Raw genomic sequence first — 23526 nt, forward strand, 5'->3', positions numbered from 1 at the left:
AGAAAGAAGTTCAGTCATTCCAGATACTTGCTTAAGTGATGATACATTGGCAGTAGTGAAATAGGCCTAAATCAATTTACCTCAGAAGGAACCTCCAATTCTTTTTCAGTGTATATGTGATTGATTACAAGTTGGTCCTTATTGAAGTAACCAAAGCGGTTACCAACCTATTGTACGAAATTGCAACAAAAACAGAGAACGAAACATGATGTTAACAAAACAGAAAATGCTTCAACATTCCTTCTAGACTGCAATGTTATCACATAATTAAATATTAACTTATACTTACACTCCCTGCCCATATATCTGTCTGTCTGCCTGAGAGTTTATAGTAGACATATATAGTCTCTCCTTTTTTAAATGACAGAAACCGACAGTCTGGTCCGGTGAAATCGCTGAAAGCTTTCCCCCTTCACAGGAGCACTGTGGAGAGAAATGTTTCAAAGATCAGTTGTTGTGGAGATGTAACCCCTACCAAAGATTCCGGCCCATGACCCAGCCACTGACCTGGGCGTCCACGCTACGTGCCCCATGCACAATCAGGGCGTGAATAGAATAGACATCTCTAAAGTTATCTACTTCTCTTTTTACAGAGCCAGAGTATCAAAAAGGAAAGCATCAAGGGTAAATAGAATATTGTTTTTAACTTGATAAGGTAGATGCAAAAAGAAAAGAACTTGCAAGCAGAGGGGTTAATGACATGACAGTCTTTTATGTCAACAATAGCTAGCTATATAGCTAACCATGCCTATACACCATCTTGCAATTTGCTTCCTAAGCCAACACAGAAGTATGATATCTTTATGGTCCGTTTAGTAAGTAAGTTAGCTAGTTGATTACAATCAAGCTAACACATCTATATTGTGTGTATGGTAGGCTAATGTAGCTAGCTAGCTAACTAAGAAGACTGCCAGATCAACTGGCAAGTTATGTTATGTAGCTAGTTAGCTACTCCAAACTTGTGAACATTGACTATGAGCCCTTGTGTGGCTTTGGTTTCAACAAAATATGTAGGCCGAAAACTTGTTTACATGGTGCAAGCTACTAATGATTAGTTACCGGAGTGTAACTCCAGTTCTATGAGTGGAGCGGAGCCCCATAGGGGAGCTCTGCTCCTATTGGTTTACCCACTGCCCTAAGGCAGCATCAGCCTGAGACAAAATTATGCACACACCTGCAGCCAGTAGGAGTACAGGTGTCCCTATAAGAGGGGATGCCTCCCCTCAATCAGCCTCCCGAGATATTTATCTTCAGCGAGACTAGAGAGGGTCGGCAGGACCTTAAGTCCTATGGGGCTCCACTCCACTCATAGAACTGGAGTTACACTCCGGTAACTAATCGTTCTATATCGTGGAGCTCCGCCCCATAGGGGAGCTCTGCTCCTATTGGTTTAAGGCGGAGCGTAGCGCTCCAAAATGTACTCCCTGCCGAGCCCAACACTTCCCATCAAAATGAAAAGGTCAGGCCTAGCAATGGCTGCTACCAATTCCCGCAGTACTGTAACCACTGTCACCCTACAAGTGTCACAATATACTGCGTCATCGGTTAAAAACCCGCCCCACCTAGTCCAATGGCAACACCATTGACTAGTGGGCAGATCACCATAATACCGGCCATACTAATCTGTACTAGCAGATAGATGGTACCTCAATATCCTGTTACAATACTACCGACCACTAATGGAATGACACAAAGTGTCACTCTACATTGTGTACACGGTAGGCCGCCTCACTCAATCAATGGAACCCCAGAGATTAGTGGGCAGATCCCAGAACATGATTCATACTAATCTGAACAAGCAGATAGATTTGACGTCACATTCCGTCAAATTGTCATGACCGGTCTAATAGTATCGTAATCCAGGTTACTACTATTATCCCTCATCATCCCGCCTCACTCCAGTGAATCACTGGTGGGCAGATCAATACATGCCCTCTACTGTACTGAACCTGTCAGTCAGGAGTCATGCCAAAAATATGTCCTTCTATCGGAAGCGGACCTGATAGAGACCCTGTCTCCACAGTCCTGCATTCCTCTCCTCCTAGCTCAAAGTCTCCCTTCAGCCACGCTGAGTACAGACTGAGCCAAAGAGTTAGAAGACATATCCAAGAGATAGAAACGGATAAATGGAGACGGTGTTGACCATGACGCCGCTCTACGTATATCCTCTACCCCTGTTCCTCTGAAAAGGGCAGTAGAAGCTGCTACTCCACGAGTGGAGTGAGCTCTGATACCCTGAGGCAATTGTCGCCCCGCTGCCTCATAAGCTGTCTCAATGCTCTCACAGTGCCAATGAGACAGATGCTGTTTCGAAAGTGGTCTACCTAGTGCAGCCGCACCATGACACACAAACAGCTGAGGCGATGACCTAATCGCTGCTGTGCGCTCAACGTAACACGCCAAGGCGCGTACTGGGCACAGGCGATGGAGCCTTTATTCACTCCTCTCTCTATGAGGAGGAGGAGAAAAAGCCCACAGCTCCACGGTCTGTGATCTATATGAACTCCTAATAACCTTCGGCACAAATGCCGGATTAGGACGTAACACCGCTCTGCTCAGATCGCCATTAATGGCCAGGCAGTCGGGTCTCGTCGAAAGAGCACACAAATCACTAACACGCTTAGCCGTAGTCAAAGCGAGCAACAGCGCTGTCTTAAAAGACAGCATCTTGAGGGGTATTTGATTCAATGGCTCGAACGGCGACTTACATAGCGCTTCGAGTACCAAAGCCAAATCCCACTGAGGATGCGTGGCTCTAGGTGTTGGCCTAAGCCGCCACGTTCCTAATAGGAAACGTTTCACTAGAGGGTGGCTAAAGACATTGTCTCTGCCAAACCCCTCATGACAAGCTGAAATCGCCGCTGCAAACACCTTAATGGTGGCGGGCAATCGCTGCTTGTCAAACATAAGCTGTAGGAAAGAGAGAATACTCTCAACCTGACAGCTCATGGGGTCTACACCTTGTGTGACACACCATTGTGAAAACACGTTCCATCTACTGGCATACATCTTAGAAGTGGAACTGGCACATGAACCCTGTATGGTCCTAATCACCGCATCAGATAACCCACGGCGCTCTAGCCTGTCCCTATCAGCAGCCAGGCCTTCAGTAGTTGGCCGATTATGGGCAACTGCCCTATCGTGCCCCCCGCCTGAGACAAAGCGTCCCGTCGATGTGGAATTGGCCAAGGTGGCGCAATCAACATCTGACTCATCTCCGCAAACCAAGGAGCCCCTGGGTGATCGGGGGCTACCAGTATCACTGACTTCCCTCCTGATCTCACCCTGGCTAACAGTGGGAGAATGCAGGACAGCGGAGGGAATGCATACAGAAGAACTCTCGGCCACGGGTGATGCGCAAAGGCGTCTCTTCCTAGTGGCGGTTCTTCCTGTTCCCTTAGAGAGAACCATAGGGGACATTGCGCGTTCACACGTGACGCGAATAGATCCACCTCGGCTCTCCCGAACTGTTCCCAAATTTGGAGAACAATGTCCGGATGCAGACACCACTCGTCGTCTCGAGGACCCCCTCTTGACATGAGGTCTGCTCCTACGTTCAAGTAGCCCGGAATGTGTGCTGCTCTCAACGAGCGAAGGTGCTCGTGAGCCCACAGCCACAATTCCTCTGCCGCCCGATGGAGAGCAGGAGACCTGACTCCTCCTTGGCGATTTATGTGGGTTACTGTGGTCCGGTTGTCTGACCAGACCAGCACATCGCGACCCCGAAGGGTAGACGCGAAGTGGGTCAAAACCAGTCGAACCGTTTCCAACTCCAAGAGGTTGATGTGGCGACTCGAAGGAGGCCACACACCTCCTATCGCTTGGGTCTGACATGTCCCTCCCCATCCCGTCAGAGACGCATCTGTGAATACTGGGATGTAAGAGGACACTTTGCCTATCGGGACTCCGTGCGTGAGAACGCGCGTGTTTCTCCAATAGTTCAGATCTGCACTGAGCGAGAGGGGAACCAACACCAACCGATGACGTTGACGCAAAGGGTCTAGTCTCAGTTGGGCGAACCATCGCTGCATCCTGCGCATGTGCAAGAGTCCCAGCGGAACCACAGTGTCGGCTGACGACATGAGACCCAAGAGTGACATGATCGACAGCGCCGTCACCGTGTGATTCGGACGACACTTCCTCAGGGCTAGCAACAAGGCTACCCTTCGGGAGTCCGAAATTCGAGCCCTCATCATTACAGTGTCTAGCTGTATCCCCAGGTAGACAATCTGATGACTGGGCCAGGGCGTGCTCTTTTTCCAATTCACAGCGAACCCCAGACGTGTGAGATGAATCACTGTCTGTGTTGTGTGAGTGATCGCCAGCTCTGCTGACGGGGCGAGAACCAGTAGGTCGTCTAGGTAGGCTAGTACCCGTATTCCCTGACGACGCAACGGTTCCAATGCCGCCTCCACACACTTGGAAAACGTGCGAGGTGCCAGGGCGTACCCGAATGGCATCCTTGTGTATTCGTACGCCACCCCTTGAAAGGCGAATCGCAGAAACTTCCTGTGACGCGGCTGTACCGGCACATGAAAGTACGCGTCCTTTAGGTCTATGCTCGTACAAAAGTCTCCTTTCTGGACACATTCCAGCAGACGTTTTGTCGTTAGCATTCGAAAGGGCCGTTTGGTTACGCTCTCGTTGAGAATGCGTAAATCCAATATTGGCCTCATTCCCCCTGTCTTTTTTGGCACTAGGAAGTAGGGCGAATATAGCCCCTTGTTCCTTTGCTCCTGGGGAACCACTGTGACCGCCTCCTTCGCCAAAAGTTCCGTAATCTCTGAAACCAGAGCGGCCACTTTTTCGGGCGTTTTCATCACCGTCTCCACCACTCCCCTGAATGGGGGTGGGGTCCGATGGAATTGGAGAGCATAACCCTTCTGCAACGTCTGTTGTAGCCAGCGTGAGAGGGTGCAGCTTCGCTGCCACTGCAATACAGAGAAAGCGGCCGAGCACGAAGCTGTGGTACATTCAGTAGGAAGGACCTGTATTCCTCTATGGCCCTTGCCGCCGCTGTTCCCCAACACTGAGGTGGTGGAACAGCCCAAGGCGGGCCTCCCATGAAAGGGAGAGGAAGCATTAGTGCGTTCTGAACCAGAAGGGGGGGCAGAGACGTCAGTTAAACCCGTAACCGTCGTATTCCTGCCCTCCGTGAACGCAGCGCGGGTCTGAATTGCACTGACCGAGGCCACAGCCTGCGACAGGGCACCATCCTCAGCAAGCGATTGCGTCATTGTAGGTGACTGCAATTCGCTATTAGAGTCCCTCACTACAATACTCCTAGGAGTCTGTAATATGAGGTCCCTATGAGGTAACACAAGGCGGCGCCTTGATACCTTCTTAACCTTCACCTTCTGTGTGTGTTCAACTCTGCACCTCTGGTGGGTTGAGTCACGCTCAGTGTGGTGAGTATTAGCGCGTTCAAAGGGAAGTGGGGGCGCCGATACACTGGGCACCTTCGTGACCGTGGTAATCGGGCCCTCCGTGAACGCAGCATGGGTCTGAATCGCACTAACCGAGACCTTGGTCTGCGATAGTGCGCCATCCCCAAATAGCGGCTGCGTCATCATGTCTCCTGACTGAGACTGCAGCCTGCTATGAGAGACACTCACTACAGTACTCCTTGGAGTCTGTAATGTGAGGTCTCTTTGAGGTAAACCAAGACGGCGTCTTGATATATTTCCTCCTTTCACCTCCTGTGTGCGTTCAGCTCTGCACCTCTGGTGGGCTGAACTACACTCAGTGTGGTGAGTATTAGCGCGTTCAGAAAGAAGTGGGGGCGCCGATGCACTTGGCACCATCGTGACCGTGGTAATCGGGCCCTCCGTGAACGCCGCATGGGTCTGAATCGCACTAACAGAGACCTTAGTCTGTGATAGTGCGCCATCCCCAAATAGCGACCACGTCATCATGTCAGAGTCTGACAAAGACTGCCGTCTGCTATGTGAAGCACTTCTTATACCTGAAGTGTTATGTGAACCTACTCTGAATGCCTGTTCAGCAGCGCACCCTTGGTGGGCTGAACGGCGCTTAGAGTGGTAAGGGAGAGAGGGTGAGATTTGAACGCTCTCGGACGTATTATGGAAAAGGGGCTCTTTTTTGACAAAGTCAGGTGGAGCCAACTCTTTATTCAACACATCAACAAAAGCATTTACATCATCACCCATCCCTTCAACCGAAGGGTGGGGGGGAACAGTGGTCACGTTCAAGGATGACGTGTCCTCCATTCGCTCCCCCGCGTCCCGTCATGTGCGCCTCCTCTTGTGGCCTCCCTTAGGGGCCCAGGTCGGCGCTCTCACCACCTCCCTCGCCGGCTGCAATGGGGCCACCGTGGCTGCTGGGGGGGCTGGGCCCGCTCTCCTGCCTCCTGCGGCCGCCGACTGGCGCCGGATACGCCGCCTCGCTGTAGATCCTTGTCTACTCTGGGGGGCGGAAGTGGATGGTTTACGAGACGGTGCAGGGCCTAACCTCCCTGCCAGTGGCAGGTATCTTCTTTTCCTCGTCCAGCTTGGAAAACCTCTCAGTCGCCTCTTTGACGGCGACTCCAAAGAGCCCGTCGTCAGAGAGGGGAGCGTTCGACCGGGACGTTCTGTCTGCTTCCTTCATGGTTGTCAGTGACAACCAGAGGTGTCGCTCCGCGACCACCGAGGTGGCCATGGACCTCCCCGAGCAGACGGCCGATGCCTGTGTTAGGTGTAGGATGGCGCCAGAAATTCTAGACGCCTCCTCCACCTCCTCTGGCTCCAGCACTGTCTTACCCGTGGTTAAACGGGACAGAGCGGCTGCCAAGAGGGCAATGTTGTTAGCTGCTGCTACAGCTTGGGCTCCCAAATTGAAGGACTTCTCTAACAGCTGTGCTGTGAGACGGTCCTTCTGAGATGGCAACGTGGCTTTCCTGGAAGAGGGCCAGGGACTCGAACCCGGTACGAGATACGCCGCCATGGCGCTCTCTAACCTGGGGATTCCCTTAGCTTGGCCCTGGAACCTTCCCTCCACTCTAGTGAATGGGAGGTACGTTTTAGCCGGCGAACGCGCCGCTAAAGGTGCCTCCCATGAGCCCTCGACGTATTTTGCCAATGAAGGCATGGCAGGAGCTAATGGCTCTGCCGCTCTTCTTGGCCTGGAATAGGGGCCGCCCTCCATTAAGTCAACCTCCGGTGCGAAGGGAATAGGGGGCAGCGGTATTTCCAGCCGTCTAGCAGCTCTCTCAATGAGACCCGGAAAGTCCGTTCTCAGAGACGCTGCGGTGAAGGACAGGGCTTCTGATTTCTCAGAGCCCGTGTCGTCATCACCATAGGAACTACAAGCCCTCTCGCTAACCAAAGGAAAGGGAGGCTTGAATGTATGAGGGACGGGGTCTGACTGTTCCATAGGAATGTCATCCCCTGAGTCTGCGCTGTCGGATGATGCCTCTGAAGCAGAGGCTATATCGACAACACGTCCTCTAGGGGGATATCCTCCCTAAAAAACGCCCAATGCTGCTTCCTCTCCTTTGTAGAAAGGAGGGCGCAGGAGGCGCAGTTAGGGGGACTGCAGATGCCCTCTTTGGCATGCTGGGACCCTAGACACACGAAACATAAGTCGTGGGAGTCGCCGGCCTCCATGGAGGAGCATCTGCATTGAGCTCTGAAAATAGCTTTTGGGGGTGGAAAATCTCCTGGTGTGCTCATTTTAGGACGACGTCGATGACTGGAAATTCGACGGTGTTCTCGTCCTGAGTCTTCTCTTCGTCTCTTCTTGGCTTCTTCAGTCTAGTCCAGTCACTGAAGATCAAGGGAGGCTGATTGAGGGGAGGCATCCCCTCTTATAGGGACACCTGTACTCCTATTGGCTGCAGGTGTGTGCATAATTTTGTCTCAGGCTGATGCTGCCTTAGGGCAGTGGGTAAACCAATAGGAGCAGAGCTCCCCTATGGGGCGGAGCTCCACGATATAGAACGTTAGTTAGTACTGAAACACATAGTTGAGCTAACGTTAGCATACGTTGCTCTACATCCAGAATTGGGCGACTAGCCAGGCAGTAGCCAACACAGGCAGAGGCTTCGCTTCGGCTACAACCAAGCAAGCTTAGGTTATTATTTATTGGTATTTACTACTAACGACAGTTAGGTTAGCCGAGTTCATCCCTTTGAAATGGCAACCGGTCAATGATAACGCCTGTCAAACTAGCTAGGGATGAGGTGGGGGATAGTGAATTGAACGATGGAAGCATCCTGAAAATACGCGTGAGTTTAGCGCCAAGTACTTACTACTGCATTCTTCGTCTGCACATCTTTTGAAGTCGGAGAATCTCCTTTCGACTGCGGCTTTGGGTATGAAATTATGAATACATAAAATTAAAATGTATAACGTTACATAAGAAACATGTACAGCCATGTTGGGCTGGCTGGCTCTGCTCGAGCATGAGCAGATGAAGCCGACAAGTCAGAGAATCCAAGGCTGGAGCAATTCGAAGGATGTGTTGATCGTGGAGGCAAATATGAAAATCTGGGCAGACAATGTCAAAACTAAAAAATAAAATATGATTATTGCATCACAATATACGTTCTGATTCGGGTTTATCACGTATTTGTTGGATAGAACTAAAATATTCCACAAGTTTACTGACAAGTGAGCGCAATTTCCCACTCGATTTCTCCATTCAATTTGCCTATCTGACTCCCGCAGATTTATTATGATACCTCAAAAGTATTGTAGATAATTTTTCAGGCACTGGGTACCAAAACAAACTTTGGGGGATTTATTATTCTCCTAATTGATGGGATGACTAACTTAGAAAGAATGCATTCTAGACTGGGCTGATGTAGGTTGTGTCACCTGGCAAGCTGTGATTGATGTGAAGAGCTGTTTTAGGGGGTAACATGAGATAAGGATTTGTGTCTCCAAATACTAGACTATACTGGTTCTTTGTGATCTGTGAACCTTCCTTGGACGTAGGAATGGTGTCTAGGGGAGCTGGCTCTTCTCACTATGACAGGTTGTTATGATAAACGTATGCCTGGAAACAGGGATGCGCTAAGAGGCGGGGAACAGCCAGTGCGCCAACGCATTGGCTGAGTAAGTCTAAACCACGCTCAAGTCTCTACTCTGATTGGCCAGCAGAGAGGTGGGAACTCTCTCTCTGTCAGAGTATTTGAAGAACAATCTAAAACAATGGATTAGTTCTCTGTCTGCCCTGCGAGGTTTTTCAGTGAGCCCGTATACGAACCAACATACTTATCATCCATACATTTTGCATATAATAAATTTAGCTTGGATTGAAGATCTCTTGATTCTTATTTCAATACCAGATTTGAATTACGCAATTTCTAACAAAACTAAGCAAATACAGAGAGGATATGATTCTCACAGTCTCAGGGTAGGCTATCGTCCCTCAACTACATTTATATTAACCTTTAAAAGTAAAAGTCAGAATTGATCAAATAAATGGTAATATAAATGCCTAGTTGAGGGACGACGCTAAGGGTTGGCTATCCTTGTTTTATTTTGTTTCCAAAATAGTAGCCACTCTACTATCAAGGTCCAGGGAAGCCCGGTAGTGAACATATTTGGGAGGACCATCAATGATGGTAATGATCCAAGTCACATGCCATTGCAAATGAAATGACAAAAAAGCATTTCAACTAATTACAGGCCAATACCAAAGACATTAACCTCTTTCTGCCTATTCTTACAACCCATAAAAGTGATGTTGGCAAACTGTGCTGGTCCATTCCATATTCAGGGTCAATATCTCCCCAAGTATTGCCTTTATTGTTTAAAATTATCTACATCCCTGCCACCCCATACAATTTATGTTTCAGATTTGGTGGTTCAACAGCCTTATTTTTATTCATCTGTTTTGTCAAATTATTCTGATCTATGCATTTATCAGTAAGGTCGACTCCACAGTTAACTCTTATCACCATAGACAACAGGGTCACTATCAGTACAGTCAACTCCTACTATAGCACTAGGTCCACCCTTTACCAGTCCTTCCACCAACACCAGACCTCTGCGACCAACTCCCTTCCCTAATTTATTCTATTCTATTTTATTCCATTATATTGTTGTTAAATCATTATTATGACCTAGCGGTCAAACAGGGAAATGGTTCCAATTGTTTTTCCACCGTTCATTTTTCCTATAGGGAATTTTAGAAACACTTAAAATAAGGGCTGTGTTTCGTGTAGGCTTACCCTGGCATGACGTTTTGATAACCATTTAAATCGCTCTTGGACAAGGTGACTTTTATCAATATATTCGGCTCTATTTACTCTCAGATTCGAAAAATGCTAATTAGCATCAAAGTAGACATGCAAGACTACAAATCCCTGCAAGCCAAAGTCAGGGCTATCCAGAGCGTATCATATGCAGCAGCTGGTAAAAGGGTTGAGGGTTTGAATGGTGCACTTGAAGTCCACTAACTGTAAGTCGCTCTGGATAAGAGCGTCTGCTAAATGACAAAAATCTAAATGTAAAATGGAAAGGCCTTCACTGCAGGCTGCAGGGGTTGCCTTTCACCAGCAGGATCCTGACATTTCAAAGGTTAAGAAGGTGGATTGTGGCCTTTATAGCTATGGTGATAAATGGCACTGCCAAGGTGGAGAGAAGGTCCAGGAAGATAGAAATCATTGTGGAAGCGGCGGAGAGGTTCCTGGGGCTGAAAGATTTCTCGACGAAGGAGTTACATGGAATATTGTCACAAGCCGTACCACCGTCTCAGGCCCTAAAGCCTGAGAAGGGAGATATGGAGAATTGAAAGAAGGAAGAAATAGGAGTTTGTTTTGTCAATGTACTATTTTTATTTGGGTGGATTAAGTTAGTTTCCCTATCACGTATGGATTTTATTTTTACCTTGTTTTGGTTTCAACCCATCCAGTTGGTGGCGGCAATACACCTTTTTGGGTTGTAGTCCACCATAACGCCCACAGAAGAAGAAGAATACAGTGTATTGCAGGCATTTTTTATTTTTATTTTTTTAGTCATTTAGCAGACGCTCTTATCCAGAGCGACTTACAGGAGCAATTAGGGTTAAGTGCCTTGCTCAAGGGCATGTCGACAGATTTTTCACTTAGTCGGCTCGGGGATTAGAACCAGCGACCTTTCGGTTACTGGCACAACACTCTTAACCACTAAGCTACCTGCCGCCCTATTTGACCTTAGACCATGTTTTGAACCCCACATTTAATGCAAATACCACTTAAATAGGAACAAATATGAATCATTTTTAATGTTTAGACAATTATTTTTGTCATGAATAAATACAGTTTAATTATACTTTTCTACTATTACGTGGGCGACCTTTATTTTGAAAAACTCAGAAATTCCGTGACCCGGAATTATTTTATTTTGTGTCGCTGACGAGGCGTTGTGTCGCTGACGAGGCGTTGGTAGCATGCATAGTCTCCTGAGTGGCGCAGTGGTCTAAGGCACTGCATCGCAGTGTTAACTGTGCCACTAGAGATCCTGGTTCGAATCCAGGCTCTGTCGCACAATTGGCCCAGCGTCGTCCAGGGTAGGGGAGGGAATGGCCGGCAGGGATGTAGCGCAGTTGATAGAGCATGGCGTTTGCAACGAAGGGTTGTGGGTTTGATTCCCACGGGGGGCCAGTATAAAAAAAAAAAAAAAGGATGTATTCACTAACTGTAAGTCGCTCTGGATAAGAGCGTCTGCTAAATGACTAAAATGTAAATGCATGGGGTTTGGAGCAAATTCACACTTTTTGCTAAACTACCTACATTATATTTTGCTAAAAATATAACAAATATATATATATATATATATATATATATATACAGTGGGGGAAAAAAGTATTTAGTCAGCCACCAATTGTGCAAGTTCTCCCACTTAAAAAGATGAGAGAGGCCTGTAATTTTCATCATAGGTACACGTCAACTATGACAGACAAAAAGAGGGAAAAAAATCCAGAAAATCACATTGTAGGATTTTTTATGAATTTATTTGCAAATTATGGTGGAAAATAAGTATTTGGTCAATAACAAAAGTTTCTCAATACTTTGTTATATACCCTTTGTTGGCAATGACACAGGTCAAACGTTTTCTGTAAGTCTTCACAAGGTTTTTACACACTGTTGCTGGTATTTTGGCCCATTCCTCCATGCATATCTCCTCTAGAGCAGTGATGTTTTGGGGCTGTCGCTGGGCAACACGGACTTTCAACTCCCTCCAAAGATTTTCTATGGGGTTGAGATCTGGAGACAGGCTAGGCCACTCCAGGACCTTGAAATGCTTCTTACGAAGCCACTCCTTTGTTGCCCGGGCGGTGTGTTTGGGATCATTGTCATGCTGAAAGACCCAGCCACGTTTCAACTTCAATGCCCTTGCTGATGGAAGGAGGTTTTCACTCAAAATCTCACGATACATGGCCCCATTCATTCTTTCCTTTACACGGATCAGTCGTCCTGGTCCCTTTGCAGAAAAACAGCCCCAAAGCATGATGTTTCCACCCCCATGCTTCACAGTAGGTATGGTGTTCTTTGGATGCAACTCAGCATTCTTTGTCCTCCAAACACGACGACTTGAGTTTTTACCGAAAAGTTATATTTTGGTTTCATCTGACCATATGACATTCTCCCAATCCTCTTCTGGATCATCCAAATGCACTCTAGCAAACTTCAGACGGGCCTGGACATGTACTGTCTTAAGCAGGGGGACACGTCTCGCACTGCAGGATTTGAGTCCCTGGCGGCATAGTGTGTTACTGATGGTAGGCTTTGTTACTTTGGTCCCAGCTCTCTGCAGGTCATTCACTAGGTCCCCCCATGTGGTTCTGGGATTTTTGCTCACCGTTCTTGTGATCATTTTGACCCCACGGGGTGAGATCTTGCGTGGAGCCCCAGATCGAGGGAGATTATCAGTGGTCTTGTATGTCTTCCATTTCCTAATAATTGCTCCCACAGTTGATTTCTTCAAACCAAGCTGCTTACCTATTGCAGATTCAGTCTTCCCAGCCTGGTGCAGGTCTACAATTTTGTTTCTGGTGTCCTTTGACAGCTCTTTGGTCTTGGCCATAGTGGAGTTTGGAGTGTGACTGTTTGAGGTTGTGGACAGGTGTCTTTTATACTGATAACAAGTTCAAACAGGTGCCATTAATACAGGTAACGAGTGGAGGACAGAGGAGCCTCTTAAAGAAGAAGTTACAGGTCTGTGAGAGCCAGAAATCTTGCTTGTTTGTAGGTGACCAAATACTTATTTTCCACCATAATATGCAAATAAATTCATAAAAAATCCTACAATGTGATTTTCTCATTAGTTGACGTGTTTCTCATAGTTGACGTGTACCTATGATGAAAATTACAGGCCTCTCTCATCTTTTTAAGTGGGAGAACTTGCACAATTGGTGGCTGACTAAATACTTTTTTCCCCCACTGTATATATATATATAGTGGCTTTCACATGATTGTTTACGAAAATAGGTCGAACCTCAAATGGTGAGTCATGGATGATCTGGAGTCGGAACTCAGGGTACCTGGAGAAGAACTGGGCGAAAATGAGTCTTCAGATGATGATGAATCAATCAACAGAAAACAAATCAAGAAGCCAAACCTACCCCTGGCGCCTCCTATATTTAAAGGTAATTGATAAAATACAGTGTGTAGACGAATATGTGAACCCTCGAGTAAGCTAAACCAGCTAGTTCAAGGTCCTGCCTACCGATTGGTGCTACATACACTATGTATACACAAAAGTATGTGGACACCCCTTCAAATTATTGGATTCGGCTATTTCAGCCACACCCGTTGCTTACAGGTGTATAAAATCGAGTACACAGCCATGCAATCTCCATACACAAACATTGGCAGTAGAATGGCCTTACTGAAGAGCTCAGTGACATTCAACGTGGCACGGTCATAGGATGCCACCCTTTCCAACAAGTCAGTTCGTCAAGTTTCTGCCCTGCTAGGGCTGCCTCAGTTAACTTAAAGTGCTGTTGTTGTGAAGTGGAAACGTCTAGGAGCAACAACGGCTCAGCCGCGAAGTGCGAAGTGGGGTAGGCCACACAAGCTCACAGAGGACCGCCGAGTGCTGAAGCACATAGCTTGTAAAAATCATCAATCCTAGGTCGCAACACTCACTACCGAGTTCCAAACTGCCTCTAAAAGCAATGTCAGCACAATAACTGTTAGTCGGGCCGAGCAGCCGCACACAAGCCTAAGATCCCCATGCGCAATGCCAAGCGTCGACTGGAGTGGTGTAAAGATCGCCGCCATTGGACTCTGGAGCAGTGGAAACGCGTTGTCACATGTCACCATCTGGCAGTCTGACGGAAGAATCTGGGTTTGGTGGATGCAAGGAGAACGCTGCCTGCCCGAATGCATTGCACCAACTGTAAAGTTAGGTGGTGGAGGAATAATAGTCTGGGGCTGTTTTTCATGGTTTGGGCTAGGACCCTTAGTTCCAGTGAAGGGAAATCTTAACGCTACAGCTTACATTGACATTCTAGACAATTCTGTGCTTCCAACTTTGTGGCAACAGTTTGGGGAAGGCCCTTTCCTGTTTCAGCATGACAATGCCCCCGTGCACAAAGCGAGGTCCATACAGAAATGTGGAAGAACTTGACTGGCTAGCTCAGAGCCCTGACCTCAACCCCATCAAACACCTTTAGGATGAATTGGAATGACGACTGCCAGCCAGGACTAATCGTCCAACATCAGTGCCCAACCTCACTTAAGCTCTTGTGGCTGAATGGAAGCAAGTCCCCGCAGCAATGTTCCAACATCTAGTGGAAAGCCTTCCCAGAAGAGTGGAGGCTGTTATAGCAGCAAAGGGTGTACAACTCCATATTAATGCCAATGATTTTGGAATTAGATGTTTGACGAGCAGGTGTCCACATACCTTTGGTCACGTAGTGTATGTCAGTGTCTGATTATCGTTTTCATCTTTACATAAGATGCTCTCTTTAGTCTTATTAATCAGTAGCTATGTCTGTTTCATTACAGAGACACCCCGTGAGACTGGCTTTCACAAGACCACAAGGAACTGCCTCCAACACATCAGGGAGGTCTTGCTGCACCATAGATGGCAGGATGCCGCAGAGTACATGGCCAGTTACTCACAGACACTGGAGGATACCACTGCAAACATGCCACAACTCTACGCTGAGGTAGGTCTATCTTTGGACTGACTGAACACTCACAAAGTGTAGCTAAGAAGTACTGTATAGATGCTAAGTTTGATTTCTTCAAACTTTGTCTTTCAGATAATTTGGAGGATAGGCACAGAGATACTACACCACCATCCCGAATCGAAGCTGGAAGACTACAACAGCTTCTATGAGCGAGTGAAACACTCAGGAGTAAAGCATTACCTGAAGGTATGTTCCTTAATTGACCTCTTGATCTCTAAACTATCAGCCCTACTAAAGGACCCTAAGTCAATAGGTTTTGTTGTAGCATGAATATGATTACCTACTAATAGACAGTTTGTTATTATCAATAACCCTATACTACTAATACTACTAGATAACTTTAGTTGTTGAATCTACTTTACAATGTCTTCTTTTTTTTTCTACAAGCGTTCACCAAAATGGGTATGTCATCTTAGCCTTACCTGTTAGTCAGTCTACAACTTCTTCTGCTGCCTATTATTGTATAAGTAAAATAATGCTGACAGTAATGACTTGAAAAAGGATCTGCAAGTATAAACACTGGTTACGTCCCAAATTACACCCTATTCCCTATATAGTGCAATACGGCCCCTATGGTCCCTAGTCAAAAGTAGTGCACTATATAGGGAATAGGGTTACATTTCGGACGCCAACATTATATTGATTTCAGCTGCATTAGTTCTGGGAAAGTGGGAATGTTTTATGCAATTATTGTATTTCTTTAGAAAGTTACAGCTTCCATGTCTCCAACAGGTACATTGTTGCCACGGTTACCCTCAGAGCCCGGGATGTCGCTGCACACGATAAAGATTGACAAGATTGGGCTGAAAGATGCAGGGCAATGCATTGATCCCTACATGACAGTTAGTGTGAAAGGTACTGTATGTAGGCAATATTGTTTAAAATGCTGAGATGAGTTGCTTACCTTCACATCTGAAATGGTAAGGTCTGAAGCAGTGATAATCTAGACATTTTGTAAAAAGAATTATCTCTGTTGAGTTGACGCTTGACAGTACATTTTTTATATATTTTTCCTGCAGAACAGCCCAAGTGAATCTGAACGTTTTGTTTCCCAACAGATGTGAATGGCATTGATTTGAACCCAGTGCAAGACACACCTGTGGCTACCCGAAAGGAGGACACATACATTCACTTCAGCGTAGACATCGAGATCCAGAGACATATCGAGAGACTACCAAAAGGTAATCAAACTTTCTATTTCTACTGAATTAGTAGTGGGGCCTCTATTTAGCTAGTATCATGTAATATTAAGCTACTACAGTGTCCGTTTATGTTCAAATCCTTGCAGAGGGATTGGGCGGACAATTGTTAATCCTGAATTTTGTTCATGTTCCAGGGGTAGCTATTTTCTTTGAGTTCAAGCACTATAAACCCAAGAAGGGGTTTACCAGCACAAAATGTTTTGCCTTCATGGAAATGGATGAGATCAAACCTGTCCCATTGTGATCGAGTTGTGAGTGACACATTGTTGAATTTTCCAGATTAACTTTCTTTAAATGTACTCTCTATTTTATTTAAAGATGAAAATAAATCAAATTTGATAACTATTTCTTTGGAGAATCTCAGATTTGAGTGTTATTTTTTGTTGTTGTTGGTCAGTCTGCCCTTTGAATATACAGTTTGAAATAATCACTTATTTATGCTATCGGATGTCAGGTACAAGAAGCCCACTGACTTCAAGAGGAAGAAGCTCCAGCTCCTGACAAAGAAGCCACTCTATCTCCACCTCCACCAGACGTTGCACAAAGATTAATAACCGAGGTCACTGAATGGAGCACATCAAGAAAGCAGAAGCACCACAGAATTCCACTGTAGTCATCAGACATCCAACAAAGTTTGGTGTACCTACTGCGTATCCGCCTCCACTCACATCAGCAATACTAAACCCAGCAGGCCCAAAGGCCACACCCTCAACTCTGTCATAGGATGGCCCTGGATGACACATATTAACTACAGCGGTGACAACACCCTACTGTATAATGCTGCGTTCGTAACCAGGTGGGAGGTGGGAATTTACCAGTTGTGAAGTCGTAAATACCAGTTGGATGCATTCACGTGCTTTGAACTTGTTGAGAAAGGCTGATTTGTCTAATGGCCAACAAGCTTCCTAAGCCATAAACTAAAAGCTATCATGCTGGTAAACAAATGAGTGTTAAAAAACCATATTAATAGATTACTTTTTATAAATAAAGTTTTGTTGTTGAATTTAACTGCCGAAAAGGCTGTTATCCAGGTCATTTCCTTAATAGGTGAAGTCAGAGATCAGCATGTGGGAGAAGTGGGAGCTCAGGATGATATATACGAGTTTCTCACTAGTAATTTCCAGTTGGAGGGCCGTTCAAATGGATTTTTCCCAGTCTTATATGGTAAATTCCCACTTGGTTACGAACGCTGCATTTGACCCCTCTGATGCCAATTAGCGATAACTTTTTTTCTCCTCTCTGCATGACGTTCAATGGAAAATAAGAGTTGAGTTAACAATTGGCACTGTATGTCAAGCAACCAGCAGAAAAACAACCAGCCTCGTCTTTAGTCTTCCTCTGTCTTTCCGTTTGGGGACAAAAGAGGAACAACATGGTCATAGGTGGTCAAGCGGTGTATTGATGATGTCATATCCTGGTGCCAATTTCAAATGGGCACAATGAGATATTTTGACACAACTGCCACAGAGTGAAAACATAACTGCCCTGTTCATTTACTTAAAAATGCACCCTTATCACTTATCTGGCATTATTTAATAGGTAAAAGCAATATATTGGGATATTTGCTTTAATCTATCCTATCACAGATCTGTGATTACTTCAAGGATGGGAGGAAGTAAGGATGCATTTTATTACCATTAAAAAAGGATTCTGAGATGCTATGATGTCATCCTGTTGTAAAGGGATTTGAAAAAGGATGCTGCATGTAACTGAAGTTGATTTCTACCTTTGTTTTGAATGCTGTTCCCATCAATGCCACAATGGCTAACCACTATTAAAACATTGTCTACATTTTTATTAATATTTTGATATTTTTTTTGTAATGGCACTAACTGAATATACTTATGGTGCTTTCAAGACAACTGGGAACTCTGAAAAGAACGAGGTAAAATCATGACGTCAGTGATCTTCAAGTCGGAGCTCTAGAAAGAGTTTCCGACTTGGAATTCCGAGTTGTATGACCGTTCAAAAAGATATCCCAGTTGGGAGTTCCCAGTTGTCTTTCCAAGTTCCCAGTTGTTTTGAATGTGGCATTTAGACACTAATCAGTGCATATTATTGTGTGTGCTGTCTGAAAAGGTTGACGATTGTCAATACAGTGTTGTGCTTTGGGTGACAGGTTGTGAGAAAATGAACATTTATCATTGGATTGACAATTTACACTGCTTTCATTTCTAATAAACAACAAAATGCTGTTTGAATAGTAGTCCTCCTTTACACTTACTAAAGGAGCGAATCCTAACTAAACACATGTCAAATTTTCACTTGGCTTGTTCGACATTGCAGGTGACTGCTGACTGATCTACAAATGACCTTTCATCATAAAATAAACTGCTAATTATTTGTAGATCAGTCAGTCACAATTGAACCACAATGGATCACGTATTTGATGCTCACTACCATAGCCACTGTCATGCAAGACTAGTGAAGGCTTTGCAGGAGTGCCCATAGCAATTACCAGAATTAACCACTTCAGGAATAAACAGATGGGTATTACTGTAGCTGTTATTGATAGCATGTACAAAGAGAGCAAATTCAAGTGTAGGGTGTGGCCGACAGAAAATTCACTTAGTCATCATGATTAACCTTCAGTAACTCCATTTATGGCTTCACATACTGTATAAGGCAGAGCAGAGCCCAACTATACAATCATTTGACAGCCTTGATAACAGTGTACATAATACCATTCCAGATATGCCATTAATAATCAAATCAGTCAAGTGTTTTGGTAGCAGTAAATATTGTCTGTGGGTACAAAGAAACGCTCTGGGACCTACTCAGAGTTAAACAAATATTTCTCACCAAAGCATACATTATCTGAGCGCAATGATATAAATGTAATGCAAATACGGACTTTAATCATGTGCAAGAAATATCAGGTTCTTTTTTTACTTGAAAATAAATTGACAAATGTGATGCATCCCTGATGTAACATAAGAACAAAAAAAAGACAAACAAATGTGAAGGTAATATGACAGGTGTTCAGTTAGTGAGTGATTAATGGCTTTTCACATGTAATATAGCTATCCATACAAAACAAATACATTGAGCACTATCAGACATTTCCTTTAAACTAAAATGGATCTGAAGAGTTGTCATATGCTTCATATGAACAATAGATAACATAACTGCAGTACTTTTTACCAGCTTTATTAATAAAATATCCTAAGAATAGTAAATACATCTCTGACTATCAATTTACACAACCTTCCTTTTCAGTTCATTCTGAAGACTGTTTTGGGAAGAGTTAAGATAATACTGTACTTCTGAAATGATTGATACATTTTTTGTAAACATTTTTAGTCATTTAGCAGACGCTCTTATCTAAAGCGACTTACATGATCAATTAGGGTTAAGTGCCTTGCTTAAGGGCACATCAACAGATTTTTCACCTAGTCGGCTCGGGGATTAGAACCAGCGCAAGCAACCCAAAAAGCTTGGGGCCCCTTTATTTTTCATAATTTCCATAACATTGTGAAATTAATACAAAACCAACATAATACCCTTTTAAAAACTGAAAATCCTCAGTCATACAATATAAATGTTATTGCACAATAGGCCTTCTTGCAGAGTGGCAAGCCTCAGTCACTACTCAAACATATGAAACATAAGACATTGATTTTCTGATGCTTTAATAGGAACACTAACATTTAAGATGCTTTAAGAAAAGATAATTTAAGAAAAATAAAGAGATGAATCGTGGTTGATTAAATGTAGCCGGGTCGTTAACGGTTGGTGGGTGTCTAAGGCTCTGCCATGGCAGAGCTGACTGAGTCCTGGGGGGCAGCTGTTGCCTGCTGGGAGCTGTAGTCTTGCCCCTGGCCCTGGGAGCCAATGCCGGGCTGGGGGCCCACAGAAGAGTCATGGCCATGGGGGGCCTGTGGCTGCATGGGGGGCTGCCCAGGGAAGTCTCTGGGGCCGCCGTGAGGAGGGTATGGGGCCGCCCAAGGGGGCAGGTGCTGGGGTGGGATGGAATGATCACGTGGTCCATAGTGCCCGTAGGTACGTAGGGGTCCCATGGGTCGGGCCATAGGAGTGCCGCTGGAAACACCTAGGTAGAAGGGAAAACAAATATAATACCATAGTACCAACATAACAATAGCATTACTAACCACAACTGAAATACTAATAGCAAAGAGTCAACTTGAGGTAAAAGCTGGGGGCCAGAATTCACCACCTACCGAATGAGGGAGGCACCGGTCCATAGTGAGAAGGTGGAGGAGGGCCCCAGTGGTGTGGGGAAGGGGGATTGTAAGCACCAGGTGGTGGAGGCCGATATTTGGGTGGGATCATGGGACCAGGCGGGTGTCCATTAGGCGGTTGGGGTCCGGGAGGCATCATGCCTGAGTGTCCGTTGTCTGGTCGGTACACGGGAGGCATGAAGGGTGGGGGTGGGGGAGGAGGGATGTGGTGGGGGCCGGGGCCGGGAGGGGGACGGTAGCAGAGTCCGGAGGGATAGCTGATGATTGGTCTGAGGGGGCCGGGGCCTGAGTCGGGGGGGGAGCTGATGGGAGAGACCAGGAGGGAGCCAGGACCCTGAGGTCGAGAGTTCTGGAGGAACAACAAACAACAAACATTAAAACGAAGAATAGCAATATGTCCATTGTGCTTGTAGCCCTGTTGCTGGCACCAACAGTGAAGACCCCTTTCATGTGATTCAAACAGTTTCGTTAGGTTAGAACAAAACAAACACAATCATGCACATGTGAGAAAGACAACAATAACCCACAATAAGTCAAGTTACACAGTTCCACAAGAATCACACTGATTTCGGAATCAGGACCGTTTCCACAAAGCATTAACCTCAAACACACACACAGCTTTAAATGATAACACATTTGAGATATCCATCATGTAGTTGTGCTGAAGTTAAGGCTTTGTAGAACAGTGCCACCATTTCACTCAGTGGGGGTCAGAGGGTAGTCTTGCCCCTGGCCCTGGGAGCCAATGCCGGGCTGGGGGCCCACAGAAGAGTCATGGCCATGGGGGGCCTGTGGCTGCATGGGGGGCTGCCCAGGGAAGGTCTTAATGTAAGGAACATGTAAAAGAGCTTACAGACGGGCCGCGGTAAGCGGCGAAGGTATCTGACTTCAAATGGGAGTAGAGCGGCAAAACGCAAGCAGTTTTGCTAGTGGCTCGGGTCGTGGTACTCACTCCAGTGAGCGGCGCCGCTGGCTCGGCACTCAAGGCTTCAAAATATTAAATTAGCTGAAGTCTTGAGCGGCACATGGTTGACCAATGAGCAGAGTTCATCTTGCCAACCAATCAAACAATGTTTTAATGACAACCTTCGAAATGACAACAACCGGGGACCGCTGGTCTCTACAAGATTTTCTCGAGGTTCAATTGCCGTTTACCGAGGCCCGTCTGTAAGCGCCTTAAGACAAGTAACTACGCATGTCAGAATCCAGCCAGCAATGTTAAGTCTGACAACCATGTGAAGCCACTACCCAGCTGCCTGCCACTCCAGCCACTGATCCACAGCTGGGGTAAGCATGCTCACACACACATCCGCAATCCTTGCCACCGCTGCCTGGAACATAATACTCACTGCCTCTGGGTTCTCTGTGGAGGCCTGGGCCTCAGCCTGTGACTCTGACTCTAGTGGAGTGGTCTGCTTTAGTGCAAACACACCCACATGATGGAGGAACAGGGGGGAGAGATGCACACACCACAGTAAGTACTGAAGGGGTTTCATTGAAACTTTCCTTCTCTAGTTCCATGTCACTTTTTCCCTCCTGACATGGTTACGTAATAAGGAAACAAATAAGCTGTGGAAATTGACTGAAACTTACCGAGCAGTCCAGATTGCTTAGTGAGGATGTACGTGGGGCCATTGTGTCTGTGGAGGAGCAAAGGGCAGAATGATTAGAGGATATTTAGGATAAGGGCACAATTAGGGAATAATACTACATCAACCCTCAGTGACTACAAATATAATCTCTACCAGGTCTAGCAGCCACTGGGTGTTTGTGGTCAGGAGGGTAACGGCCGTGAGGGTCAGATGGAGGTCGTGGTCCTATTGGACACAAAATACACGGTGATGCCATATTCTCATCTTCTCGAATGCTAATCTTGGCTCTCCTGGTTGTCATTAGACACCTGACTCTAGACCACGTTGCTGGTTCATGCTACCATCTATTTATAGCAAAGTCTGGTCTATTTGCAGTCCGAGGAAAATGTTTGGTCATGTCATGGTAGGATATTACTCTTCTAGAACTAGAACACTTGCGGATAAATATTAATACCACATCTCATATGGTTTAAAAAAATAAAGCAAAGGCTAAAGCTTTTGTAACCGAACGAGTTGCCCCTTACATATGATCTCACAACAGCTGAACACAACAAAAACAACACCATAGTACTGGAAGAGCAAGAGGCGTTATTCCAAATTGTGAAAGCAAATGAAGGCATGGGAACATTCTGGATCATCTGGACACTCAAACACAGGTGAGAAAGATGGGTATGGCAGTAGAGGGATAAAAGATGGCAATGAAAGAGACATGAAAGAATGTCATTGAAAATCAAAAAGGAAGTAATCAGAAGACAAAAAAAAGGAAGAGGAAAAGGTCAGAGGTGGGTACCAACAGAGGTGTAGTCCAGGGTATACGCTGGTATACGGCGTATACCTACTTATTTTTCAGTCAGCATTGCGTATACCCACTTCTAAATCCCCCCTGATGCGCATCATTCAGTAATATCTGTGAGTCAGATTGCCTATTTTCTTCCTCGGGGATAGTGAAGCCATGACCCACCCTCCTCTGCCTCTAATTGGCTGGTACTCGCTGCTTTCACTGATTAGATTGGTTAACTTTAGGCATGAGGACTGATGAGCCAATCAGAGGCAGAGTAGGGCGGGTCATGCCGAGGAAAATATCGCTAATACCTCAGGTGCCAGTGAAAAAAAAAAAAAAAAAAACTCAGGTGCCGGTGCCACTTGACTACGATAACGGCAGCAGACCAAACAACGGATGAAGAAAGGACACAAGCGGCGGTGTGCCACCCCAGTTGATGGAAGACATCATTCTGAGGTAAGTTTTAAGGTGGTTTCCAAATGAATCATTATTTTAAACTACTGGCAAATTGCCAGTGACTGCACATTTAGAGGAGAAGAGATGTTGCCGCCAATAGTTAGTGCGAGTCGGCTAACGTTATGAAGCTAGCTACGTAGATTGGGATAATGTGGGGAAAC

The 23526-nt window shown here is 45.8% G+C and overlaps 1 protein-coding gene and 1 pseudogene across 2 annotated transcripts in view; one reads left to right on the forward strand and one right to left on the reverse strand.

Annotated features, from left to right (window-relative positions):
- The first annotated feature begins 15087 nt into the window (after positions 1-15087).
- On the forward strand, positions 15088-17297 carry LOC311107168 (axin interactor, dorsalization-associated protein-like; annotated as a pseudogene). The gene is made up of 6 exons: positions 15088-15108; positions 15205-15318; positions 15837-15987; positions 16191-16313; positions 16469-16585; positions 16789-17297. The product of its transcript is annotated as an axin interactor, dorsalization-associated protein-like (transcript).
- Positions 17298-20014: 2717 nt separating this feature from the next.
- LOC311107169 (transport and Golgi organization protein 1 homolog) overlaps positions 20015-23526 on the reverse strand; it is a 29627-nt gene continuing 26115 nt past the window's right edge. The window contains 5 exon segments of the mRNA XM_084149659.1: positions 20015-20385; positions 20516-20885; positions 21886-21951; positions 22130-22176; positions 22282-22353. Of these exon segments, the coding sequence (XP_084005785.1) occupies positions 20078-20385; positions 20516-20885; positions 21886-21951; positions 22130-22176; positions 22282-22353 (863 nt within the window). The 3' untranslated portion in view covers positions 20015-20077.

Source organism: Coregonus lavaretus (genome assembly GCF_964263955.1).
Source record: "Coregonus lavaretus genome assembly, chromosome: 31".
NCBI classification, from domain to species: domain Eukaryota; kingdom Metazoa; phylum Chordata; class Actinopteri; order Salmoniformes; family Salmonidae; genus Coregonus; species Coregonus lavaretus.